This window comes from Manis pentadactyla, chromosome 13, assembly GCF_030020395.1.
Source record: "Manis pentadactyla isolate mManPen7 chromosome 13, mManPen7.hap1, whole genome shotgun sequence".
In the NCBI taxonomy this organism is placed as follows: Eukaryota; Metazoa; Chordata; class Mammalia; order Pholidota; family Manidae; genus Manis; species Manis pentadactyla.
The window spans coordinates 27,434,882-27,460,274 of NC_080031.1; the positions used below are offsets into that span (position 1 = coordinate 27,434,882).

The following is a 25,393-nucleotide window of genomic DNA, read 5'->3' on the forward strand; positions in this document are numbered from 1 at the left end:
ATCTACATTTGGCTTTTTTGTCTTACAAGGATGTCTCAGTTGCATCTTAATTGGTTAAGAAATAATAATCCAAGCATTTTGATCTAAACTATGTTTTAATCAAATAATTTGTGTTTTTGAGTTGACTAATTGCTCTATCTAATAGAATGAACGTGGCTTTCAGATGGTAGGAAGAGCTATGCAAGAAGACAGATGCGGAAGGAAGACAGCTCCTCGCACACCAAAAAATGAGTTTAATGCTAAGGGGACTCAGAACATGTTAGTAATATCATACCTTTTAATTTCTAAGTGGATCCACACATAAACATTTCTAAATGTCACAGTGAAGCTAGATTAGAACTCTGCTGTGAAAAGAAAAAAAGATGGGCCTTTCTTTTCAAGAAACCTTTGGGATTGCCTTCTACAAATCTAGTACTACCTACAAAAATGACCATCTGAGGAAATAAGAAAGAATATGAAATCACAAATGCAAACACCAATCTAACTGTATTTTACATACTTGAACAATTTTGTTGACATTCTCTTAGAACCACTCATTTAAGATTTTTGGTTATTTATATGGAAGCAGCTTGTGATTTCATGACTGTAGAGACTATGTGTGGAAAGCACTGACAGAGAGATATGTGAAATTTCACATGTAAGATATGTGAATAGTTTATGACATGCAGCATTGAAAATTGAAAATGGGTTATATTTATTGAACAACTCTGATTCATGAATAACCATGACTGCCCCATCTGGATTGCCATCCTGTCATTGGCCCGTGCAAGTAAATTATTAGGTTCAGTTTTGAATTTATGAACCCACCAGCATTAAATGTCCAGGGAATGTAATTCCTGAATCCTAGAGTGGAGCCTCTCAAGCTGTTCCAGAAACACCAGGATTTTTATGTGCATACAAAATCAATGCCAGTCTGGCAAGGAGAGGAAGTAAAGAAAGACAAGCCATATTTTATCACCTTTTCTCTGATTTTCCCAGATCAGGAGGAAAGATGAAGGAAACTCTGTGATAATGTGATGCTGGATGATTTACTTTTTCTTCCCTTCATTCTTCAAGCTCTTAAGTATCAGATACTGTGCTAGACAGTGAGAAGGAAAAAATTAATAAGACCTAGTTCCTTCTCTCAGAAAGCTCACAGGCTAATATTGAGGCATAGTTAAGAGAAATTTAAATAAATAAAAGGGAGAGGGAAAGGCATTGGAACCATATAATTTTCATGTCCACAATTGCCCCCAGGACCCCTTAGCATCCTGATCCTCTAAAGAAACACTGAGAATAAAACCATGTCAAGGCCCTGTATGGGTATAAGTTTCTGTTGATATGAGCATATGCTTCTGTCCCTCCATTTTTCTAAAAATAAAATAATCAGTTAAAATATTTATTTACTGAAAATAAAATGGAAATTTTCTAGACACAATTTCTAAAAAATACTATGTTATATATTCTGCCTCTGAAACACAATCCCCCAAGATTAAGATTACCAAATTTATGGTGCTTGTATTTATTGTGGCCTTTTTGTAAGAGTATTATTAACTGTCTTTCCATCATTTTAATGGCTGGAATCATTTCAACAATAAGCAACAGTGTATTTTTTGTCGCAAGAGACAAGTACACAGTGTCTGAGTTCTATGAACTTCTCCATGCTTATTATTAAAAGGAACAAAACACAAAACAACTTGTCCCCTTTTACAGTTCTCACTAGGAGATACCCCTAGTGATTCCTTCTCCTGGGCTGTGTAAGAGTCTTTTATTCTAGACCTTTCAGACAATATATAACTCAGAAGTTCATTTTAGACATGTCACTAAAGCCATTTCCACTTATTGATTGCACTGAAAAAACACCAGTATGGCTTTGGCTTATAAAATAAGTGGTAGTGAGGATTTCTTAAGATGAGAGGGATGAGATTGTTGTGGTTTTATAATCTGACTGTATTTTATAATCTGACTCTAATCATCAGAGCTGGAGACAAAAATAAATGAGCCTCAGGCTTGTATGACAATAACTCATACAAGGCAGTTTGCATTTAATTTGTGTAGGGGGTGGAGGGTGTATGTGTGTAAAAAACAGAATTTCGGATATAAATTCAAGAAGGAAAAGCAGAAATGAAGCCCGTCACCAAAAAGGCTATTTTATTTTCCGTATGGTGTGTGGGTAGCAGCTGTTTTACTGATTCTCTTTGGCTTTTTATTATGACTGTATAAAAATAAGAGTATAAAACACTAACTTGTAAGAAAAAAATAAGATGCCAATTCTACCCTTCCTTTTCTGAAATTCTGAGGATTCTGATTTAAATCAAATTGCTTTCATGTCCCTATCATTAGATTTCCTTCTTGAGTTATTTCCTTACATTGGGAAGCTAAATAAAACTATTTATATTTTTCAAAAATCAGCAAATCAAAAGAAAATTGAAGAACATTTCGATTACTTGTTCCTTCCTCTGTCCTATAGCAACTCTGCAGAGTTCTTTTAGAAAGCAATTAATTACTCAGTTTACTGTGCTTCTGTTTCATTTGTTTCCAGATACATTGCTTCATGGAGGAAATTCTCTAACTTTTCAGTTTTTTTCTACTAAAATTTTTACACAATCCATTTTATTTTGAAGAATATTTGAACATTTACCGGAATATATTTTGTCCACATAAAGAACCAAAAGGGTATTGGTGATATCCTTTATCATATTCAGAGTATTTCCCATTTTTTCACTCTTTGACAAAAAAGTGAATTTACTGTAACGTCTTTAAACAGGGGTTTTCTCATTCCTACACCCAGCCATCCTGAGCTCATGATAGGTCCATCCACAATTTCACTGTCTATTACGTAACACATATTTGTACACACAGAGCATCCATACAAAAAATGAAATCACCAAGGTAGACTTCAACTTATTTAATTTTACAAATACTTGGAACATTTTTGACATTCTGTTAAAATGACCCATCTAGAAATTACCAAATAGCAATAAAATCTTCTTCCCTTTGAGGGCTGGGTTTCTACCTGGAGCACCTGACATGTACTTGTGGCACCAAGGTACTAACTCAGTGAGTGCTGAGCAGGTAGATACAGGTATGGTCTTCCTTGCAATATGAAGAAGTGGGGAAATCTTACAAAATGCTTGAACACAGAAAGAAAGGGGAAGCTTTACAAAAGACATGCTTAGCATTATAAAAATGCCAGTTCCTAATTGACTAACTGATCATGGCTGAGACTATTTTTGAAAGGGTAAAACTTTTTCCTTTACACAGAAAAGTGCACAAATCGTAAGTGTATGGCTCAGTGAATTACCACCAAGTAAACATACCTATATAACCACAATCAGGTCATGAAACAAAACATTACTAAAACCTAGAGACCTGCCTTATGTCTCTTATAGGCACTGTCCTTAGTCTTACCCTCCCAAAAAACAGTATCCTGACTTCTGATTGGTTTTGCTTGTGTGGTAATCAAACGGAGCCTTTTAGATCTTGTATTTTTCACTCAAAATTACATTGGTGAGATTCATCTATATTGCTGCATGCTTTGTCCTAAACTACACTGTATGAATATCCTGCAATTTATTTATCATTCTGCCATTGATGAACATTAGGAGTGTTTCCAGTTTGGGTTATTATGAGTACAGCTGACTATACAGAACAAGTTTGGGAGAATTACCCACTTGCAATATTAAGTCTCCTAATCCATGGTCATTGTATATTCTGTTTTTCTAGGTCTTCTTTGACCTTTGTCAATAGTCTTGCAAATCTTTTCTTAGATTTATCACCATTCTATTTTTTTAATCTATTATAACTTTAATCTTTATTTTGAATGTACATTTTCTTAACTTTGTTTTATGAAATATTTAAACATGAAAATATAGAGAAGTATTTTCTACATTTCTATGTACTCACCACTAACCTTCAATAATTATGAACTAATGAATAACCTGTTTTATATAGAACTCCATTTAATCAATCTTCCTGTATTATTTTGAAGCAAATCCTAACCATTGTAACATTTCACTCAACATATTTCATAATAAACGTCTAAAATACATGCTTTTGGAAACCCACTTTTCTGCTTCCTGAGTACACGCAGGTGGGAGATTGCACTCGGTTTAAAAAATATCAAATTCAAAAATCCTACCCAATGAAGTTCTTTTAAGGTTATATTTCTCTTGGTCTCTGCTGACATTTTTAGCTGGTCCCTCATTGTTTCTCCCTGGACAAACATAGCTTATCATTCAGTCAAAAATTTGACACTTATACTAAGATTAGAATCTTACCATGTCTGCAGTTCCCTTACATCTTGAATTTCTCTCTTAGGTATCCAGCTGCCCTTTCTTAACCTCCTTCCTTTGCTTCTCCAGCTGGTAGGGCTTCAGTCTTACGGAACCACAGTCATCTTCTCAAACCAAAAGATCACAAACTTATTACCTGTCTCAGTTCTGGCTTTTCAGGAGTAAACTCTCTTCCAGCTTCTGTCTGCTTTTGGATGCTTGCCAGGATTGTTTCATTCTCATCTGGGGGAGGATTTGCATAACCACTTTACTCAGCCGCCATTTCTATCGTTGTTTTTTTACCATCTCTAAGATCGGTGGTATTATTTTTTTCTATCAGTAATTTGTAGATCCTACCCTCCCTCTCAACCTCTCTCCTTGGATCAAGAGTGAGCAAAAGAGAATTATAAATTTCAAAGAATTAACTTTGACTTTATTCATTTTCTTTTTCCAATATCTTGTTTTTCGATCCATTAAGTAGTGCTTCTTTCTTACACCTTCCTTTCTACTTTATTGGGGTTTAAAAATTACAGTTCTTTTTCAAACTTCTTAAGATGGTTATATCACTGATTTTTGGCTTTTTGTCTTTTCTAATATAAGCATTAAAACTGTATACCTCCCAAACTCTGCATTTATAGTAGCTCGTATAGAATAAAACTATAAAATATGATTAAGTGCATAATAATTGTTAAAGATTAGTGTTCTACCTAAATGCATTAACTGTCATATAAAAGTTTTATTCTTTCATTTAATTAGTATATATTAAAGACTTATGTCTTATGGGTACAGCTCATCTTGCAAAACATGTTCAAGTAGATTAGTTATAAAAAAAAGCTCCCAGAATTTTCTCTATTCAATATCCTGTATTTTTTAATATTTGAGTAAAGAAGGTAAGGAAGGGAACTCATAAATTCATATTGGTAAAGGATCTACACTGAACTACATGTATTAAGAATAAATTCAGTTATGTTTATAGCCAATCTTCTTTAGTATATTTTCCTTAGATAGTAGTGACAGCTTCTAGGAAAAATAAATACAAATTTATTCCAGCAAATTATATCCATTATTATGTTCCTGCTGCATTTTAAACTTTCTCACCTCATATTCTCTACTCACTGTTGAACTGCCTCATAAATATTCAAAAGTTTAGCTAAGAATTGTTTATTTATCTAATTTGATTCATTAAATTGTGTCTTTTATAGTAAAATTACCTCTAGGAACAAAGCAGCTAATAGGCATGCAATCTAATAACACTGACTGTCAGCCAGTCTTGGAGTATTGACTGTGAATAGCCTATGTAATAATGGTACCTAGTGCTACACTCAAGAGATTAGAAAGCAGGAGATCAGCTCAAATGAAGCAAGCAGAGACTTTACTGACCCAAACAAATCCATCTTCCATGGGAAATGTGTTCCCCATATATAGGATTTTAAAACTCTCAGTGGAAGGACATGGCTGAACTTAGCTGTTACATAAGAAAAGAGGAATGGAAAGGACAATTTAAGCATCAGTAGGGAAAAGGTCTTAGTGTTTCAGTATTTATATGAAGATGAAGAATTACTAGAGAAAGTTGTCTAGTAGTGAAATGCCTGCCTTCTAACACTCACTTTACATTAGTTACAACTTTTGAATTTAAGAATCACAGTGAATTGAATGGAAGCACATAAAACCAGCTTTTCTTAATTTCCCTTAAAGTAACCATGAAACCACGAGAAAAGAGAGAATCCTTATGCAATCGCAATGAGGGGAATGAAACAAAATTATTAGTAGTATTTTCTGTGTTTTTCTTTCCTTTCATCTTTGTGCAATGACCCAGCCTCAAAATTCCATCTTCTAGACTCAAGCAAGCCATGAAATAGCCTCTGGCTTTCTTCTGCTTTATCTCTTCAGTGAAATGAAGTTCAGTTATGCACACAAAACTCAAAGCTCTGTCTCTCACCCAGGCCTGGGTAGATTCCTTTGTATTGTTCAGGGAGTATGAGTGGAAGCTTGTACCAACAGGTAATTTGGTATCTACCTGCACAGCATAGACCACTAATCTGGGAGATACAATCAGGAGATGGATGTCTCACCATTCAAATAAACTTCCAATTCCTTTTTAGAACAATGTCAAATATCAATTAGATAAGATCCAAGGATGATTAGACAGAAAAAAAAAACTACTTAAAAGAAGAAAAATTGTAAGGTTCAATATGAATTCCTTCCTCTATAAAACATTTTCTTATAAATCAGAAGAAGAATTTCAAGCATATGGTTCTAGATATCAGTGAGGAAAAATGATAATATTTCTGCTCTATTTAAAGATTGTTGGCTTTTTGTCTTTTTCTAATATAAATATTCAAACTGTTGGAGGTCCAAAACATTTAAAGAATGATCCAGGATATGAAGAGAATGCAATAAAATAAAAAACAAAGTAACTAAAATAAAATATTCATTAGAAGCAAGTAAAGTAAATTTGATACTACTAAATATTTAAACCAGTACTTCAGAGTAAAATCTTGAGAAGTAACCTCAGAATTCAAAGTAAATAAATAAGGACATTTTATTTTAAGGTGAGAGAGAAGATTGCAGACATGAAGGACAAAAGAGATCGAGTGCATGAACAGTAGATATCTACCCAGAAGACAGAATAGATGGAGCAACAGCAATAATGACAACAAAGACAAAACTGCATTGTAAACAAGAGTAAAAAACAAAGTAGCCAAAAAATACCCATACACTGAAAACAGTGAAACCCCACAGAGCTTCAGGAACCATTCATGTTTTAACAACTCCCTCTTTGCCACACCCATAACTCTTCTATCACCAAAATCTGCTTGAGTTCTCCGTGTCTGTCTCCATTGGTGACTCCATGCCCATCACTACAACCGAGTCCAGGCTGCCCTCATTCTTATCTAGACTCTGGCAATGCCCCCCAGTTACTGTCCTGTATCTATTCTAGTCCCTTTCCAACCTCTTCTCCATATTGCAACCATTTATTCACTAAGACAGATTTTCAAGGTGCCAATATAAAGCAAACAATTAAGCAGATAAATTAGGATAGTTTCATTTGGTGATAATTCCAAGTAATAATAATAATAATAAAACAGAATAAAAGAGGGTTTCTTTACAGAAGTAGCCAGGGAGGCTTTTTGATTAAGCTCATTTGTGGATGAAAGGGAGCTAGCCATTGGAAGAAAAAGCAGTGAAAGATCTCCACCAGAGAGATTCAAAAGCTCCAAAATCGGGATTGTCGGTGAGTGTCGGAGACCTGTTTCGCTGGGCGAGCAAAGCGAGGTGGGCTCTAAGACGAGGTTGGAGAATTGCACAGCAACCATACCAGGGAGAGCCTTGGAAACCAGGGTGAAGAGTTTGGAATTTATTCTAAGTGCAATTTGGAGGGTTTTAACAAAGGAGTGATCTAATTATGTGTTTTGAAAAAGAAAAACTTTTGATTTCCATGTATATCTTTTCAAAACACAAATTCTGACCATGTCACATGTATGCTCCAACCTCACCTCTGCTTAAAATCTTTACATGCGGTAACAATATTTCCTAACTCCGTAACGCAGCCAACTACAAGGTCTGGCTCCTGCCTTTGCTGCCAGCATCAAATTAAGCCGCACCCACCCTCAACCTCCACATCAGCCTACCCGGACTTCAAAACCACATATCCACCATTCGCCCTTCCAGAGTGTGCACAACTGTTCCTCTGCTTTCCCCACTCTTTGCCTGCTTAGCTCCCACTTTCTCCACCAGTGCTCAACTGTCTCTTAGTAAAGCCTTCTCTGAGCAGCCCCTCTCCACTGAGTCCTATCCCAAATTGTAGAATAAGAAGTAGCTCTTCCAAAGTACCATTTTACATTTGTGTGGTGATTTGTTTAAGGGCTATTTTGGCTATTCTTCTTTTCAATTAATAAACTTATTTTTAAGAGCAGTTGTAGGTCCCCAAAGAACTAAGCAGAAAGTGGAGTTCCCACATACCCCCTGTCCCCACACACTTACCACCTCCCTCCCATCAATATCTGCCACCAGAGTGGCACATTTGTTAAAATCAATGAACCTACATTGTTGTATCATTACCACTCAAAATCCAGAGTTTAAACTAGGTTTATTCTTGGTGTACATTTTAAGGGCTTGAGAATTGTGTGATGTACCACTATTGTAATATTGTACAGGATAGTTTAGGTGTCCTAAAACTCCTCTGTGTTCTGCCTATGTCATGTCTTTTTTGATTCACAGTAATCCCCAGTCGCTTGCAGGCAGTGTTTGGTAAATAATTCATATTCAAAAACATTTTTTGAACAAATAGTCAAATTAATAATTTTTAAGAACGCAAAGGCAGATAAAATACTTACATTCAATGTGCATTTCAATTATTACAAACAAAAATTTTTAAAAAATCTTTTAGTCTCCCTCAGCAGAAAGAATGTATACTTCTAAACATTCAAACATCAGATTTCCTTTCTGCAACATCAAGTAACAGCAGGAAATAGAGCTGTGTTTATTAAATTCAAGAAACACAATAGTGAATAAAAATGGTAAAAATTGGTAAATAATAATCATTTCACTGTGAAAGTAACAACTCCTGCCATTTTTTTTTTTATTGAAGGATAGTTGACACACAGTATTACATTAGTTTCAGGTGTACAACACAGTGATTCAACATTTATATACATGATAATTCTAGGTACCAGCTATCACCATACCAAGTTGTTACAATATTTTGACTATATTCCTTATGCTATACATTACATCCCGGTTACTTATTTATTTTACAATTGGAGGTGCATGTATATATATATATATATATATATATATATATATATATTGTGAGGGCATCTCTCATATTTATTGATCAAATGGTTGTTGACTACAATAAAATTCTCTATAGGGGGGTCAATGCTCAATGCACAATCATTAATCCACCCCAAGCCTAATTTTCATCAGTCTCCAATCTTTTGAAGCTTAACGAACAAGTTCTTACATGGAGTACAAATTCTTACCTAGTGAATAAGTTACATGGTGAACATTACAGGGGTGTCATCACAGAAGCTTTCGGTATTGCTCATGCATTATGAACTATAAACAGTCAGTTCAAATATGAATACTCATTTGATTTTTATACTTGATTTATATGTGGATACCACATTCCTCTCTTTACTATTACTATTTTTAATAAAATACTGAAGTGGTAGGTAGATACAAGATAAAGGTAGAAAACATACTTTAGTGTTGTAAGAGAGCAAATGTAGATGATCAGGTGTGTGCCTGTAGACTATGTGTTAATCCAAGCTAGACACGGGCAATAAAACATCCACGTATGCAGAAGATTTCTCTCAGAACGGGGGGGGGGTACTAAGCCTCACCTCTGTTGATCCCCATTTTCTCACCTGATGGCCCCCCTGCAACTGTGCCTGTCTTAGGTTGTTCCTCCCTTGAGGAATCTTACCCATCTCTGGCTAACCAGTCATGTTCTGGGGCCATACAGGGAAATGTAAAGTTGATCAGTGAGAGAGAAGCCTTATTGTTTGAAAAGGTTAGCTTTTTACTTCTTTGCATATTTATGCCCTGTGGCTTCTATGCCCAGTATTTGTCTTGAGGTGTCTTTACCCCTTGGAAAAATTATGATACTCGGTAAATTTGATATATGGCACGAATTCTATTTAAGGGTTGTAATTAGGAAGGAAGAAGAAAAGCTATAGAAGTAGCAGGCAGAAGAAAACCTGGGGAGATTGATTATTTCTTTGACATATCTTCTTGTAGAGTAACTTCAGCATGTATAGTTTTTAAACTACTAAGTAAATTGTGCACACACATTAACATAATAGGAGTACAGTTACGTAACCAAAGCATACCTGTAATTGCCAGCCATCTCCAGTGAAACCAAGAAAACCAGTTAGGCACCTTAGGCATTTGTGAAAACTTATCTATGATATGGTGGATAATGTCCAGCTGAACTTGAACAGTCTGAGAGAATTCAGATAAATTAAAACAACCCTTTCCTGGGGACTGTTCACATCCCATATGTTCTTTTAACAGTAAATAGTCTGTAGTTGTAAGATTTTGGAGCGCTACAATTTGCACTTCTCCTAATTCTTGGTTGAGTTCCAACCGTATAGATCCAGTCAAATTTGTTGTTTTACTGTATGCACAGGCCAGCTTAGATATCTCTTTCCTTATTCCCATGGCAAGTCCAGGAACTAGTGGGGTGAGTGCATCTACACCTGTAGCAGCGCGTGGATCTTTGTTGGGGTTTTTTGATGATCATCTTCTGTCATGGGTCCTCCCGAGAGTGCTGATGTTGAAAGTTCTTTTTCATATAGTATCTTAGTTCATTTTCGGGGTAGCCAAATTAGGCTTTGATCCTCTGTATAAACACAAACAGACCCTTTGCCTACACTTTTATATGCCTTTTATATCATTGTGTAGAGCTCATTGGAGGTCACCACACAGGAACTGCTTTTTTTTTTAAACATTAATCTACACTTACATGACGAATACTTTGTTTACTAGGCTCACCCCTACACCAGGTCCCCCCTATATACCCCTTTACAGTAACTATCCATCAGAGTAGCAAAATGTTGCAGAATCACTACTTGTCTTCTCTGTGTTGTACAGCCCTCCTCTTTCTCGCACCCCCCTATGGATGCTAATCTTAATACCACCCTTTTTCTCCCACTCCTTATCCCTCCCTACCCACCCATCCTCCCCAGTCCCTTTCCCTTTGGTACCTGTTAGTCCATTCTTGAGTTCTGTGATTCTGCTGCTGTTTTGTTCCTTCAGTTTTTCCTTTGTTCTTATACTCCACAGATGAGTGAGATCATTTGGTATTTCTCTTTCTCCACTTGGCTTGTTTCACTGAGCATAATACCCTCCAGCTCCATCCATGTTGCTGCAAATGGTGGGATTTTCCCTTTTCTTATGGCTGAGTAGTATTCCATTGTGTATATGTACCACATCTTCTTTATCCATTCATCTATTGATGGACATTTAGGTTGCTTCCAAATCTTGGCTATTGTAAATAGTGCTGCGATAAACATAGGGGTGCATTGGTCTTTCTCATACTTGATTGCTGCATTCTTAGGGTAAATTCCTAGGAGTGCAATTCCTGGGTCAAATGGTAGGTCTATTTTGAGCATTTTGATGTACCTCCATACTGCTTTCCACAATGGTTGAACTAATTAACATTCCCACCAGCAGTGCAGGAGGGTTCCCCTTTCTCCACAGCCTCGCCAACATTAGTTGTTGTTTGTCTTTTGGATGGCAGCCATCCTTACTGGTGTGAGGTGATTCCTCATTGTAATTTTAATTTTCATTTCTCTGATAATTAGCGATGTGGAGCATCTTTTCATGTGTCTGTTGGCCATCTGTATTTCTTTTTTGGAGAACCATCTGTTCAGTTCCTCTGCCCATTTTTTAATTGGTTTATTTGTTTTTTGTTTGTTGAGGCGTGTGAGCTCTTTATATATTCTGGACGTCAAGCCTTTATCGGATGTGTCATTTTCAAATATATTCTCCCATACTGAAGGGTTCCTTTTTGTTCTATTGATGGTGTCTTTTGCTGTACAGAAGCTTTTCAGCTTAATATAGTCCCACTTGTTCATTTTTGCTGTTGTTTTCCTTGCCCAGGGAGATATGTTCAAGAAGAGGTCACTCATGTTTATGTCTAAGAGGTTTTTGCCTATGTTTTCTTCCAAGAGTTTAATGGTTTCATGACTTACATTCAGGTCTTTGATCCATTTTGAGTTTACTTTTGTATATGAGGTTAGACAATGGTCCAGTTTCATTCTCCTACATGTAGCTGTCCAGTTTTGCCAGCACCACCTGTTGAAGAGACTGTCATTTCGCCATTGTATGTCCATGGCTCCTTTATCAAATATTAATTGACCATATATGTCTGGGTTAATGTCTGGATTCTCTAGTCTGTTCCATTGGTCTGTGGCTCTGCTCTTGTGCCAGTACCAAATTGTCTTGATTACTATGGCTTTATAGTAGAGCTTGAAGTTGGGGAGTGAGATCCCCCCTACTTTATTCTTCTTTCTCAGGATTGCTTTGGCTATTCGGGGTTTTTGGTGTTTCCGTATGAATTTTTGAATTATTTGTTCCAGTTCATTGAAGAATGTTGCTGGTAGTTTCATAGGGATTGCATCAAATCTGTATATTGCTTTGGGCAGGATGGCCATTTTGACGATATTAATTCTTCCTAACCACAAGCATGGGATGAGTTTCCATTTTTTAGTGTCCCCTTTAATTTCTCTTAAGAGTGACTTGTAGTTTTCAGAGTATAGGTCTTTCACTTCTTTGGTTAGGTTTATTCCTAGGTATTTTTTTTTTATGCAATTGTGAATGGAGTTGTTTTCCTGATTTCTCTTTCTGTTGGTTCATTGTTAGTGTATAGGAAAGCCACAGATTTCTGTGTGTTGATTTTGTATCCTGCAACTTTGCTGTATTCCTATATCAGTTCTAGTAGTTTTGGGGTGGAGTCTTTAGGGTTTCTTATGTACAGTATCATGTCATCTGCAAATAGTGACAGTTTAACTTCTTCTTTACCAATCTGGATTCCTTGTATTTTTTTTGTTTTGTCTGATTGCCGTGGCTAGGACCTCCAGTACTATGTTAAATAACAGTGGGGAGAGTGGGCATCCCTGTCTAGTTCCTGATCTCAGAGGAAAAGCTTTCAGCTTCTCACTGTTCAATATAATGTTGGCTGTGGGTTTTTCATAGATGGCCTTTATTATGTTGAGGTACTTGCCCTCTATTCCCATTTTGCTGAGAGTTTTTATCGTGAATGGATGTTGAACTTTGTCAAATGCTTTTTCAGCATCTATGGAGATGATCATGTGGTTTTTGTCTTTCTTTTTGTTGATGTGGTGGATGATGTTGACGGACTTTTGAATGTTGTGCCATCCTTGCATCCCTGGGATGAATCCCACTTAGTCATGGTGTACAATCTTTTAGATGTATTTTTGAATTCGGTTTGCTAAAATTTTGTTGAGTATTTTTGCATCTACGTTCATCAGGGATATTGGTCTGTAGTTTTCTTTTTTGGTGGGGTCTTTGCCTGGTTTCGGTATTAAGGTGATGTTGGCTTCATAGAACGAGTTTGGGAGTATCCCCTCCTCTTCTATTTTTTGGAAAACTTTAAGGAGAATGGGTATTATGTCTTCCTTGTATGTCTGATAAAATTCCGAGGTAAATCCATCTGGCCCGGGGGTTTTGTTCTTTGGTAGTGTTTTCATTACCACTTCAATTTCGTTGCTGGTAATTGGTCTGTTTAGACTTTCTGTTTCTTTCTTGGTCAGTCTTGGAAGTTTGTATTTTTCTAGGAAGTTGTCCATTTCTCCTAGGTTTCCCAGCTTGTTAGCATATAGGTTTTCATAGTCCTCTCTAATAATTCTTTGTATTTCTGCGGTTTCCATCGTGATTTTTCCTTTCTCGTTTCTGATACTATTGATTTGTGTTGACTCTCTTTTCCTCTTAATAAGTCTGGCTAGAGGCTTATCTCTTTTGTTTATTTTCTCGAAGAACCAGCTCTTGGTTTCATTGATTTTTGCTAGTGTTTTATTCTTCTCAATTTTATTTATTTCTTCTCTGATCTTTATTATGTCCCTCCTTCTGCTGACCTTAGGTCTCATTTGTTCTTCTTTTTCCAATTTCGATAATTGTGACATTAGACCATTCATTTGGGCTTGTTCTTCTTTTTTTAAATATGCTTGGATTGCTATATACTTTCCTCTTAAGACTGCTTTTGCTGCGTCCCACAGAAATTGGGGCTTAGTGTTGTTGTTGTCGTTTGTTTCCATATATTGCTGGATCTCCATTTTGATTTGGTCATTGATCCATTGATTATTTAGGAGCATGTTGTTTAGCCTCCATGTGTTTGTGAGCCTTTTTGCTTTCTTTGTACAGTTTATTTCTAGTTTTATGCCTTTGTTTTCTGAAAAGTTGGTTGGTAGGATTTCAATCTTTTGGAATTTTCTGAGGCTCTTTTTGTGGCCTAGTATGTGGTCTATTCTGGAGAATGTTCCATGTGCACTTGAGAAGAATGTGTATCCTGTTGCTTTTGGATGTAGAGTTCTGTAGATGTCTATTAGGTCCATCTGTTCTAGTGTGTTGTTCAGTGCCTCTGTGTCCTTACTTATTTTCTGTCTGGTGGATCTGTCCTTTGGAGTGAGTGGTGTGTTGAAGTCTCCTAGAATGAATGCATTGCATTCTATTTCCTCCTTTAGTTCTGTTAGTATTTGTTTCACATATGTTGGTGCTCCTGTATTGGGTGCATATATATTTATAATGGTTATATCCTCTCGATGGACTGAGCCCTTTATCATTTTGTAATGTCCTTCTTTCTCTTTTGTTACTTTCTTTATTTTGAAGTCTGCTTTTTTGTCTGATACCAGAATTGCAACACCTGCTTTCTTCTCTCTGCTGTTTGCATGAAATATCTTTTTCCATCCCTTGACCTTAAGTCTGTGCATGTCTTTGGGTTTGAGGTGAGTCTCTTGTAAGCAGCATATGGATGGATCTTGCTTTTTTATCCATTCTATTACTCTGTGTCTTTTGATTGGTGCATTCATTCCATTTACATTTAGGGTGATTATTGAAAGGTATGAATTTATTGCCATTGCAGGCTTTAAGTTTGTGGTTACCAAAGGTTCAGGGTTATCTTCTCTACTATCTTACTGTCTAACTTAACTCGCTTGTTGAGCTATTATAAACGCGGTCTGATGAGTCTTTATTTCTCTCCCTTCTTATTCCTCCTCCTCCCTTCTTCATATGTTGGATGTTTTGTTCTGTGCTCTTTTTAGGAGTGCTCCCATCTAGAGCAGTCCCTGTAGGATGCCCTGTAGAGGTGGTTTGTGGGAGGCAAATTCCCTCAATTTTTGTTTGTCTGGAAATTGTTTATTCCCTCCTTCATATTTAAAAGCTATTCGTGCTGGATACAGTAGTCTTGGTTCAAGGCCCTTCTGTTTTATTGCATTAAGTATATCATGCCATTCTCTTCTGGCCTGTAGGGTTTCTGTTGAGAAGTCTGATGATAGCCTGATGGGTTTTCCTTTGTAGGTAACCTTTTTTTCTCTCTGGCTGCCTTTAATACTTTTCCTTGTCTTTGATCTTTGCCATTTTAATTATTATGTGTCTTGGTATTGCCCTCCTTGGATCCCTTGTCATGGGAGTTCTGTGTACCTCTGTGGTCTGAGAAGCCATTTCTTCCCCTAGTTTGGGGAAGTTTTTGGCAATTATTTCTTCAAAGACATTTTCTATCCCTTTTTCTGTCTCTTCTCCTTCTGCTATTCCAATGATGCATATATTATTCCTTTTTGATTGGTCACTCAGCTCTCTTAAAATTCTTTCATTCCTGGAGATCCTTTTATCTCTCTCTGCATCAGCTTCTCTGCGTTCCTGTTCTCTGTTTTCTAGTCCATTAATGGTCTCTTGGATCTCGTCCATTCTGTTTTGAAGTCCTTCCAGAGCTTGTTTTATTTCTGAATTCTCCTTCCTTAGTTCTTGCATATTTCTCTGCAAGTCCATCAGCATGGTTATGACTTTTGTTTTGAATTCTTTTTCAGGAAGACTGGCTAAATCTATCTCCCCAGGTTCCTTCTCAGGCGAAGATGTAGCAGATGCCGAAGCTGTCTGGGTTAGTCTTGTCTGGATCATATTTTTTTGCCTTTTCATGTTGACAGGTGCTATTGACTGTGGGCTGGGAGGGCCAAACTTTTCACTTGCTACTGGCCTTCTTTACTGGGACAACTGCGACCTCTAGTGGCTTGTGTTGGGTGATTGCGAGTAGGCTGGGTCTTTGTGTCTTGCCTGGCCGATATGGATGGATCTCCCTTTCTGTGGGCAGGGTTTGCCTTAGGCTGTTTCTCTGCTTTCCCAGCCCCCGGAGGGGTGATGGACGGGTGGGGGGGGGGGCTGTTTGGCTGTTTACCTCCGTGAGGGGTCTCAGAGCTGTTGCCCAGGTGGTTAGTGTGCCCGGTTTTCCCTGTAATTTCCAGCCACTGGGCTGTGACCTATGCTGTTTCCGTCCAGCTGTTAAATCCCTGTCCCTTTAAGACTTTCAAAAAGCCTCTGCTTTTCTTTGTCACAGGGGCATCAGCTTTGGCACCCGCTCACCGTTCTTGCTGCCCTGTTTCCCTAGTATCCAGGGCCCCGCATGCACTGTGTCTGTGCTCTGGCCCGGATGGCGGGGGCTGGGTTTTCGGCAGTCCTGGGCTCCGTCTCCCTCCCGCTCTGCCTGCTCTTCTCCCGCCGGGAGCTGGGGGGAGGGGCGCTCGGGTCCCGCCGGGCCGGGGCTTGTATCTTACCCCTTTCACCAGTCGTTGGGTTCTCGCTGGTGTAGCTGCAGTCTGGCCACTGTCCTGTGTCTTCTGGTCTCTCTTTTAGGGCTAGTTGTGTTTGTTGTATTTTCAAAAGTATATATGTTTTTGGGAGGAGATTCCCACTGTCTTACTCATGCCGCCATGTTGGCTCTGCCCTCCATTCTTTTTTAATGTTAGAAATAATGTGTATATTTTAGATTTCTCTCTGGATTTTAGGGGTGCAGCTGTAATTTGTTTTTTCACAACTGGTTACTTAGGTAACATTTTATCTTTTACTTAGGATATTTGATTTTGTGGTGATGAATCAGAACATTAAACATTCAATATTTAAAAGTCCAGAATTTTTATTGAAATCTATATTTGTATCAAAATCTGTAATTTGTTAGATTTCATCACACTTAACTCTCTAAGATATACTTACTTTTAATTAATTAAAAATAATCCAACCAAAGAAAATTGAAACAGAGAACTGGAAATCAGATATATCACTAGAAAGGAAAGATAAGCATTTGTTCATCCAAGAATACCTAAGACAACTTTGTAGTTTGAAAGTAACTTAGATTTCTTCAGTTAAAAATAAGCTCAAAGACCAAGAAAGATGAGCTAGTTCTCAGAACTGGGAAAATTGGGGCCACCAGCATATAAAATACAGTATTAGAGGATTCTACCTTAATCAAACAGATTTCTATAATTCAGTCACTCAGCTGCATGCCAGTTCGAATATGTGAAGAGACAGGAATGAGAAATAGGAACTTGATTATCATATTAACCTTCTTAAGTGTATATATAAATTAGAAATCTGTGTACATGTATCAGGCAGCATTTAGTTGCAAAGAACTAAATTCCTCTAACTAGTTTAAGTAAGAAGTGTTCTATTATAGATTCTAAATGTTTTACAAAATTATCAAGTTAAATACAAGAATAACTCTTAAAGCCAAACTATAGGACCAAGCCACAAAGAGGCTGAATCCTCCCAAAAGCAGGAAGCCACCAGCCCCAGATGCACACTTTAGTGCCCTGGTGAAGGAGGCCACCGGGACCAGGATGGCACCGTATTCAAGATGCTGCTGTGCTCTGGAGATTCTGCCATTGTTTCCAGCACCAGAATCCTGCCGCATCTGCTGTGATTTGCAGCAACAAAATGGATTTCCTGTGCCCTGCTTCTTGACTCCCATAAAGCTAATGATTAGAAAGTGAGTCATTTTTTCATGCTGCCATGGCGGGGAGAAGAAGGAAAAATAATATCTCTGTTGCCATGCTTGCCAGCAGAAAAGCAGAAGCAGCACAAATTCAGACTCCATCTCAGTTTTACTTCCAAATCTCAGACACATTCACCCGACTGGCTGAGCCTAAAACATATTCAGAGCCCTAACTGCTAGGGAGTCTGAGGAATATGATTTTTAGCTCTCCATATTCTTCAGTGCAGGAAGACACGTGGAAGGTGGGCGAAATGGATATTGAACTCCACTGTCCCACATTCCTTTGGGGATTCAGTGTCCAGACACATCCTTTTCCCCATTAGACAACTCTCCAAAAGTAACAATTAACAATGACAGTGTTCCGTGCTGAGAGAATGCAAACACCTCCTTGACAAATGCAAATATACCACCAGAGAAAGTTCTGTCAGTCAACCTGTCCATCTCAGGGGGAAAGTTCACTACTCCTCTAACGAACTACATGAGAAAGTTACCTACCCATGAAACACTCTCTATTTAAATTCCCAAAGAAAAGAAGGGGCCCAAGCTATTTAATGTTTAGATTAAAAAATACTACTAGAAAGAAAACACGGCTGTTATAGTCTTCATTTCATAATGCAGCAGTTACAATATATAACTTCTTTCCTCGTCTACTTGTTTCTTATTTCCTTTGCCTTTAGCCAGCATCTAGGCTGGCAGAGGCCTAGAAGCCTTTTAATTGGGCCTGATGAACCAAATGGTTTTTTTCCTGAGATATAAGAGCCTATAATGACTTTCTTTGGCCACAGCTGGAAATGCAATCATAGGCATGCTCCAGAATATCTCAAGTTCCAAACTCCTCACTGCTTATGATAGATAGCAGCAACCTTAGCTGAAAGAGCATCTGGAAAAGTGGTGTTTGGCTATCTAGTCTCTACAATAGACAAAGCATTTGCAGGAGGGTGAAATGGCTGCAGTAATCCACTTTTTTCACCACAGTAATTAACTGGGGAAAAAAGGACTACCGTTCCATTACTTTTACCATAGTACATAGGTAGAGGAAAAAAAACCTACTGTTGTATGCATTTGTGCATGGTTAAGTTCTAGTGTCTGAACAGGGTAAAGTTTTAGGTACACAGAGACTGAATCTCCGAAAGGGATCAAATTTGCTATGAGATCAGCCACAGTGAGCTTATAACCAGGAAAGACCATTTCAGTGCACAAACTGTGCTTTGATGAAAAGCTGTTCCTTTCTGCCTCCCTCCCCCATCCTAGCAATGTGATCTCTCTGCACTTAGAGTGCTAAAATATCTGTCACCTTAGTGTCCTGATTCACCTTTATGTGGGGCTGAGGAGGAAATATTGTTCATGCTGCTTTCTTAAATAATTCATTCAAAGGTCCATGGCTTTGAATTGTAAGTGGTTCTGATGACTTATAAGAGAACGGCATTTCTTCAGTTTCTTTGACTGATTCTTCCTCAGTGTCAGGATGTGTTTTCTGCTCTCTGAGCAAGTCACACTCTCGGCTAGAAGGCAGCGCCGCCTGTCGCTCTGCTGAGCGCTGTCAAGGCGCTGTGATGCGCAGAGATGCACACCAGACAGAGACCAGGACTGACTTTGGTCTCATTAACTATCTGCTAATCGGATGGTACAGGAGTGGTTTCCTAGGGGGTTGAGAAACATCCCCCCTCCCAAAAAAATAGTTCAAACAATCACAAGCACAGGGGAAATTTTAAAATTAATCTTTCATGTGATAATTTGTTGACAGATTGGTTATCGGAAAGACATGGAACAAGAAGATGCAGCAGAAACAGTCAAAACTAGGGGGAATGAGTCATCTATCATCTTGACAGGATTAGAAGGAAATACATTATATCACTTCACAGTGAGGGCTTATAATGGAGCTGGATATGGGCCACCTAGCAACGAAGTGAGCGCAGCCACCAAGAAATCCCGTAAGTGACCTGGGCTTTCTGTTTGTTTCAGACCAAAGGGAAACGTCTTTTAACATAGCTGAAAGCCACATGAGTACAGAATCAGCAGAGTTGAAGGGGAGTTTTGATTTATAGTCTTGTTTCAATGCTTAGATCTGAATTCCAAAACCAGCTCAGAAAATTTTGCATTCACAGTAGATAAAGGTTATCTTCCTGTGATACAAAGCTAAGCGATTTTGACACAGAAGAGAGATAAAAGGATGCAGGTTCCAAAGCTCAGAAGAGTAGCTATTAAAATGACACTCCTGGAGCAAAACCCTCCTTATCTGACTCCAGCGGGAAGGGAGCCTGTGGTGCCAGCCAACCACTGAACACAAGAAAAGACTGACATCCTTGCAAGGATGTAAGTGAATGTATTTAGGATTCCCTGTCAGTTCACTTTCACTTTTTATTTTGCAGCCCCTAGTCAAGCCCCCAGCAACCTCAGGTGGGACCAGCAAGGCCCTCAGCTCTCTGTGGGCTGGGAACCTGTCAGACCACTAGCCAATGAATCTGAAGTCATGGGCTATAAGGTCAGTATTTCTTCTCTCTTGTATAGACATTCATCTCGAAAATTGTTATCGTGAGGATGAACAATTAACAAGGCTTAAAAAAATCCATTGACATGTGGTTTTTTTCTTAATCATTTTCTACTTTTATCTCAAAAAGAGCCTTCCCTGCAGCAGGGAAGCTAAGGCAGGCAAACTCATTTTCAAGTGCAGAACATGTGGGGAGGGAATGTGTAGGAAAAGCAGCAACGATCCAAATACAGGGTGAAGATGGCTCTGTGAAGCACCCCGTCAGGACCAGCAGACCTTAGGTTGAGAATCCTGGCATCACCTCCCAGCAGATGAACTTTTCTGGCAGATGGCACAGAGAGGACAACTTAGCTTGAGTCGGAAGACTTTCTATTAGCAAAGAAACAAGAAAAAAATTGCTAGGGCCAGCACGTTGGTTGGGGAAGAGTCCGTGGACAGCAGCAGCTCCAAAACAGATACTTTCCCACAGGGCTGTCTGGCTATATGCCAGTAAGAAATCCAGAAATAGGAAAACATTTAGGCAGTTTGTTTTGAAGAACAACTTTGTCTCTGATTTTTAAATATATGTGGTCTATGTGTTGTATTGGCTGAATTTCAAATTCTTGTTTCGTAATGTCAGATTCTATTTATTGTCTTAAACTCCATACAGAACCATTAGCTGAATATTATTTATAGAAGAATTTTTTAACATTTCGGTGATAATATTTAGACTGAAAAGTATCATCTAGGTGGCTTTTCAAATATCAGAGATTGTAACACAGTGCTTTGTATATAAAGTGCTAAAATTCTGAAACCAATATCTGAGCAAGTTATAAATGGAATATATTTTTTAGGGTAAGTAATTCCCATTAATCATTTCTAAGACACAAACTGTAGCATTTCTTACAGACTGTAATTAGTTTAGATAACAGACATCCTCATGCTTGAACACACACTCAAATTTGTCTTAATCCTCACGGATGTTGAATATGATCTTTTGGGGAAGGGCAGGTGAGCCATTTTCTGTACCCTTTCCTTAGCCCTCCTCTTTCTATACCCTTTGCCAGATGACTATGTCCTCACAACATGTCCTTTACGGCAAATATTTCCTCAATGATCTGAGGCAGCAGCAGAGCTGGGAATGGTGATAGACCATCCAAGAAACAATCAATTGTTATTAAAACTATGGCAGGCAAACTGGAAAGGCAGAGCAGAACACAAGGAAGGGCTCCATAAAGGGAGAGGGCCACAGGGAAGAACTACGAGCTTCAGGCACCTCTCATGTGAGAAGAGAAATGCCGCATGACCTGAAGCACATGTGAGGCTGGGCATGGGGTCCCCAGGCGAGACGGCCCTTCTTGCCTGGGAACTGTGCCCACAGTTGTCCCCTCCATCTCTATCACTGCTCTTCCCCTCTGTGTGTGACTGCCTCCCCAACTAGATTATATGGTACTGAAGGGAAAGACTGACTTACCCATCATTTTATCCCCAAAGCCCCTAATGAATAAATTAATTAATGTTGACATAGCTGAAAGTATCTTATACAATTATTCATACATGTATATTACCAGAAGTATGTTTTTTTTTTTCCAGCATGGCCTTTTGTAGTGGGAAAAAGAGCACACTCACTTCTGAGTCAGACAGACTTCAGTTCAAAGCCTGGTTGTCTAAGTCTGAGCACGTTGCTTACTCTTTCTGAGTTTCATCTCCTTACCTTCAAAAAATGGCAAAAATAGCAATAAAATAATACCAATCATATAGGATTATTTTAAGGATTAAATAAAATAATTTATGGAAAATATATAGAAGGTACTCATTTAAAAATAGCTGCTATCATTCTTATTGTTGTTGGAGAAAAGTATCTGGTTAGGTGAAATCATGAAATATGTTAACAAAAGAAACTAATCTTCAGAAGTTGCCTGTCAACTCTGTCCTAAGGAAGACAGCACAGGTCACCTTCTTGTGGGGGAAGAATAACTAGCACAGTCCATCTTAGTTGTATAAATTAAAGACAAGCAGGTACACATTTCCTGGAATGCTTGCACCTCCTTATGTTCCTGAGAAGGAACAGCTGGTTCCCAAAGAAGTCTGTTGATAACAAATGGAGCAAGACCACAAAGCCTGTTCTTTTGCAACTGAACCTTCTTAGAACTTCTGATGGATGAGATAATCCCCAATGAGAGACCTACTGGCAGAAATGACACAAAAGACCCCAGGAGGAAGAGGGATTTTAGACCGAGGACTAGCGTTTAACCCAAAGCCCGGATTCTCCTGGAAAGGGCTGGGTTTCACGGGACCGGTAGCTAGGGATGAAAGCTGCTCCTGACAAAGGCTCCGTGGGACCAGAATGCCATCAGAAGCCACAGTTGCAAATATAAACTAAAGAGATGAAAACTAGAGAATACAAGCTTGCAGCCCCCTTTTGTGAGTGTTACTTTGAGGAAAACTACTTCCGCCTAGACGAGGATCTACATTGTGATTAAAGAGCTGTACCATCTGGCTCACACAAACACGGAGGTGCCAGGGCCAGGCACGATACCCAGAGGAAGGAGACCTCTCAATCCTACTACATCCCCAGACCCACTGCCAGATCCAGAGTGACCTGATGCCAGTATAATAGAAGGCCAGAATTGCTAATGTACAGTTGTGCATAGCAGTTCCAAAAGACTACCCAAAATAGGGTCACATCAGCTCACTAATCATTTCTCTTTCCATGAGGTTAATTTGAGGTAGCCCTGAGTCCTTACGGCTGACTCATTTGCCCCCTGTGAGTCTTTGAAAATTTGTGAAGGACTTCCTGCTAATCAGGGTAGGAGAGAGCTTCCATAATTAATTGGAATATCAAAAAGGAAGTAATTTTTACTCTTTTTCGTTGTCAAGTTGCTTTACTTTCATAAGCAAAAGGGATCACTAGAAATGTGCATAGTATATAGGTTTGCGGCTGGAAACTTACAGTCAATGCCTGAGGTTTAAAATGCAGGGATTGTGTATTCCACCTTATTCATTAAGTCCAGTGTGAGTCCAGTAGATGAGTTCAGAGAAGTCTTCATCTGGAAGTTTATCAGATTGTGAAAATGACTGAAAAATAGTAAATAGGGAGAGAAATAGATTTGATCCATAGACTTGATCCATAAAAAAATCATTCAACTCTTTTTTATAATTAAGATATTATATAAGGGATACAACTCATTCTCAAAAATAAACCAGAAAATTAGAATAATAAGACAAGTTAAAACAGTAGAATTTGACCAGTCATTGGAATTGACCATTGGAGTGGACCAATCCATTTTCTAAAAAAGCATGGATCTTACATCCTTACTTGATTTCAGAGACTGACATGTCAGCAATCTACGTAAGGGCATTACCAGGGAAAGATATAATGACAAGAGAAATTTTGTGCAAAAGTGTTAGGAGAAAAAAGAGGTATTCCCCATCACAAAACTTTATCAAAGACCTTAAAGGTGACAAGAATATAGAGAAAGTAGGATGGAATTGAGCCGTATAAGTTTGTGTCATAGGTGACACTTTAAAATTTAATCCATCCAAATGAATGTTAAGCATTACCTAGAAGCGAAATTTCTCACTATTTTTTGAGATCATCCAAAAGATCCTGGACCTCTTGGGATTTCGAGTAAGAAGTCCAGATTAAAAGCAATGATTTCAAGACATCGCAGTTTCCATTAACAAGATAAAGAGAAGTTTGAAGAATCAGAGTAATGCTGGAAATGGGTTACCTTTTGCTTTCATTACACAAATATCTCTTTCCCCATCAAGGGAAACTTTTATCCATTCAGAAAAGACATGTGCAGTTAGAAAGAATTCAGGACAAGGTCCTCAGGCTGCATACCAAGAAAACAGTCTTGCTTTTCTATCCTGTCCTAGATAAGCAGCCACTTCACCATGTATGCCCTCCATCACCTCTACCATTTGCCTGTTCACAGAGCTAAGGACAAAGGAGGAAATCAGGCTCACGGTTTACTTGTTATTACACGATCCATTAATACAGATAGAAGTTTTGTTCATTTATTCAACATAGATATCAGTTAAGACCTTCCACACTCCTGAGATATATGTACACTTGGAATGATATTGTATTCCCTGTGGAATTTCATTTCCCCAGCTTCTTAGGAAATCTAAAGTCTGTGGGCATTCTAGTCTCACCAATTTCCTCTATCTTACAGCTCTTCCTTCATCTTGTGTTCACTCCATGTTAGGGGCTCATCCTCTTCCCTGTGTTACACACAAATTAGAAAGACTCACATACCGTAGCTTATACTGTCCACTGTGCATCTGATAATGTTTGAAATTTTTCATAACAAAATCTTTTTTAAAAAATCAAAACAGAATTCGTTTATATAATGTCAAATATAAAAATCAAAACAATTCGCTTATATAATGGCAAATATATACACATATAAAGCCAACGTTATGGAAGTGTTGGCAGGAGATGATAGAGTGAGAAAGGCCCACCGTACGAGCACACGTCTGAAAGTTGCCCAAATAAGTCCTGTTTGTCAAAGTGCTTCCGGCCGCGGCGCAGCCAGGCATTTCTCACTGGCGCTTGTGCGTCTCAGCTTCCTTTCATCTAGCCTCTGTCATCCTGCTGACCCCTCCTTACCCACCCTTGCTACTACAGCTTCAGGTCCCTCACCCTCTTGTCATAAAGAGCAGTTGTCCCGAATGCTCAGCTGAATAAGCTTTCCCCTTAATAAGATCCACCCATCTCTGGGGCACTTGTAGGCAGAACAAGCAAAATGCATTATGTTATATTTTTAAGGACATTAATCCCATTATTATGTTACCATTAGACATCTAGGCTAGATTTCCGAATCATACCTTTGAAAATAGGAGAACTGCATTAATTTTGTGTTTGGGCTCATCTCTTTGCAAAACTCACTGCTCTCAGTTTTTTAAAGTAGAATTTGGGAATAGTCTTGAGAACACATGAGACAATTTTGTTTATGCCCAAAGTAGCTGTCATTGCAACTGCCCATCTGTGAATGCACACATTCTCGAATGCTCCCTGTTCTCCTTACTGTCAATAACTATTTCTGACATGTCCTGATAACTCCTTAACTTCCTCACATTTCTCATTGTCATTCATTTTTTCTAAATCAGAATTTTAAAATGAGCCAAGATTCTCTAAAACACCTAAGACTAACCATTAAT

General features: G+C 38.3%; 1 protein-coding gene across 1 annotated transcript in view; it reads left to right on the plus strand.

Moving 5' to 3' along the window:
• The window catches only part of CNTN5 (contactin 5), a 1,238,002-nt gene that overhangs the window by 1,204,795 nt on the left and 7,814 nt on the right, over positions 1-25,393 (plus strand). The window contains exons 22-23 of the mRNA XM_036902818.2: positions 19,502-19,688; positions 20,127-20,239. Of these exons, the coding sequence (XP_036758713.2) occupies positions 19,502-19,688; positions 20,127-20,239 (300 nt within the window). The remainder of the gene's footprint in view (positions 1-19,501; positions 19,689-20,126; positions 20,240-25,393) is intronic.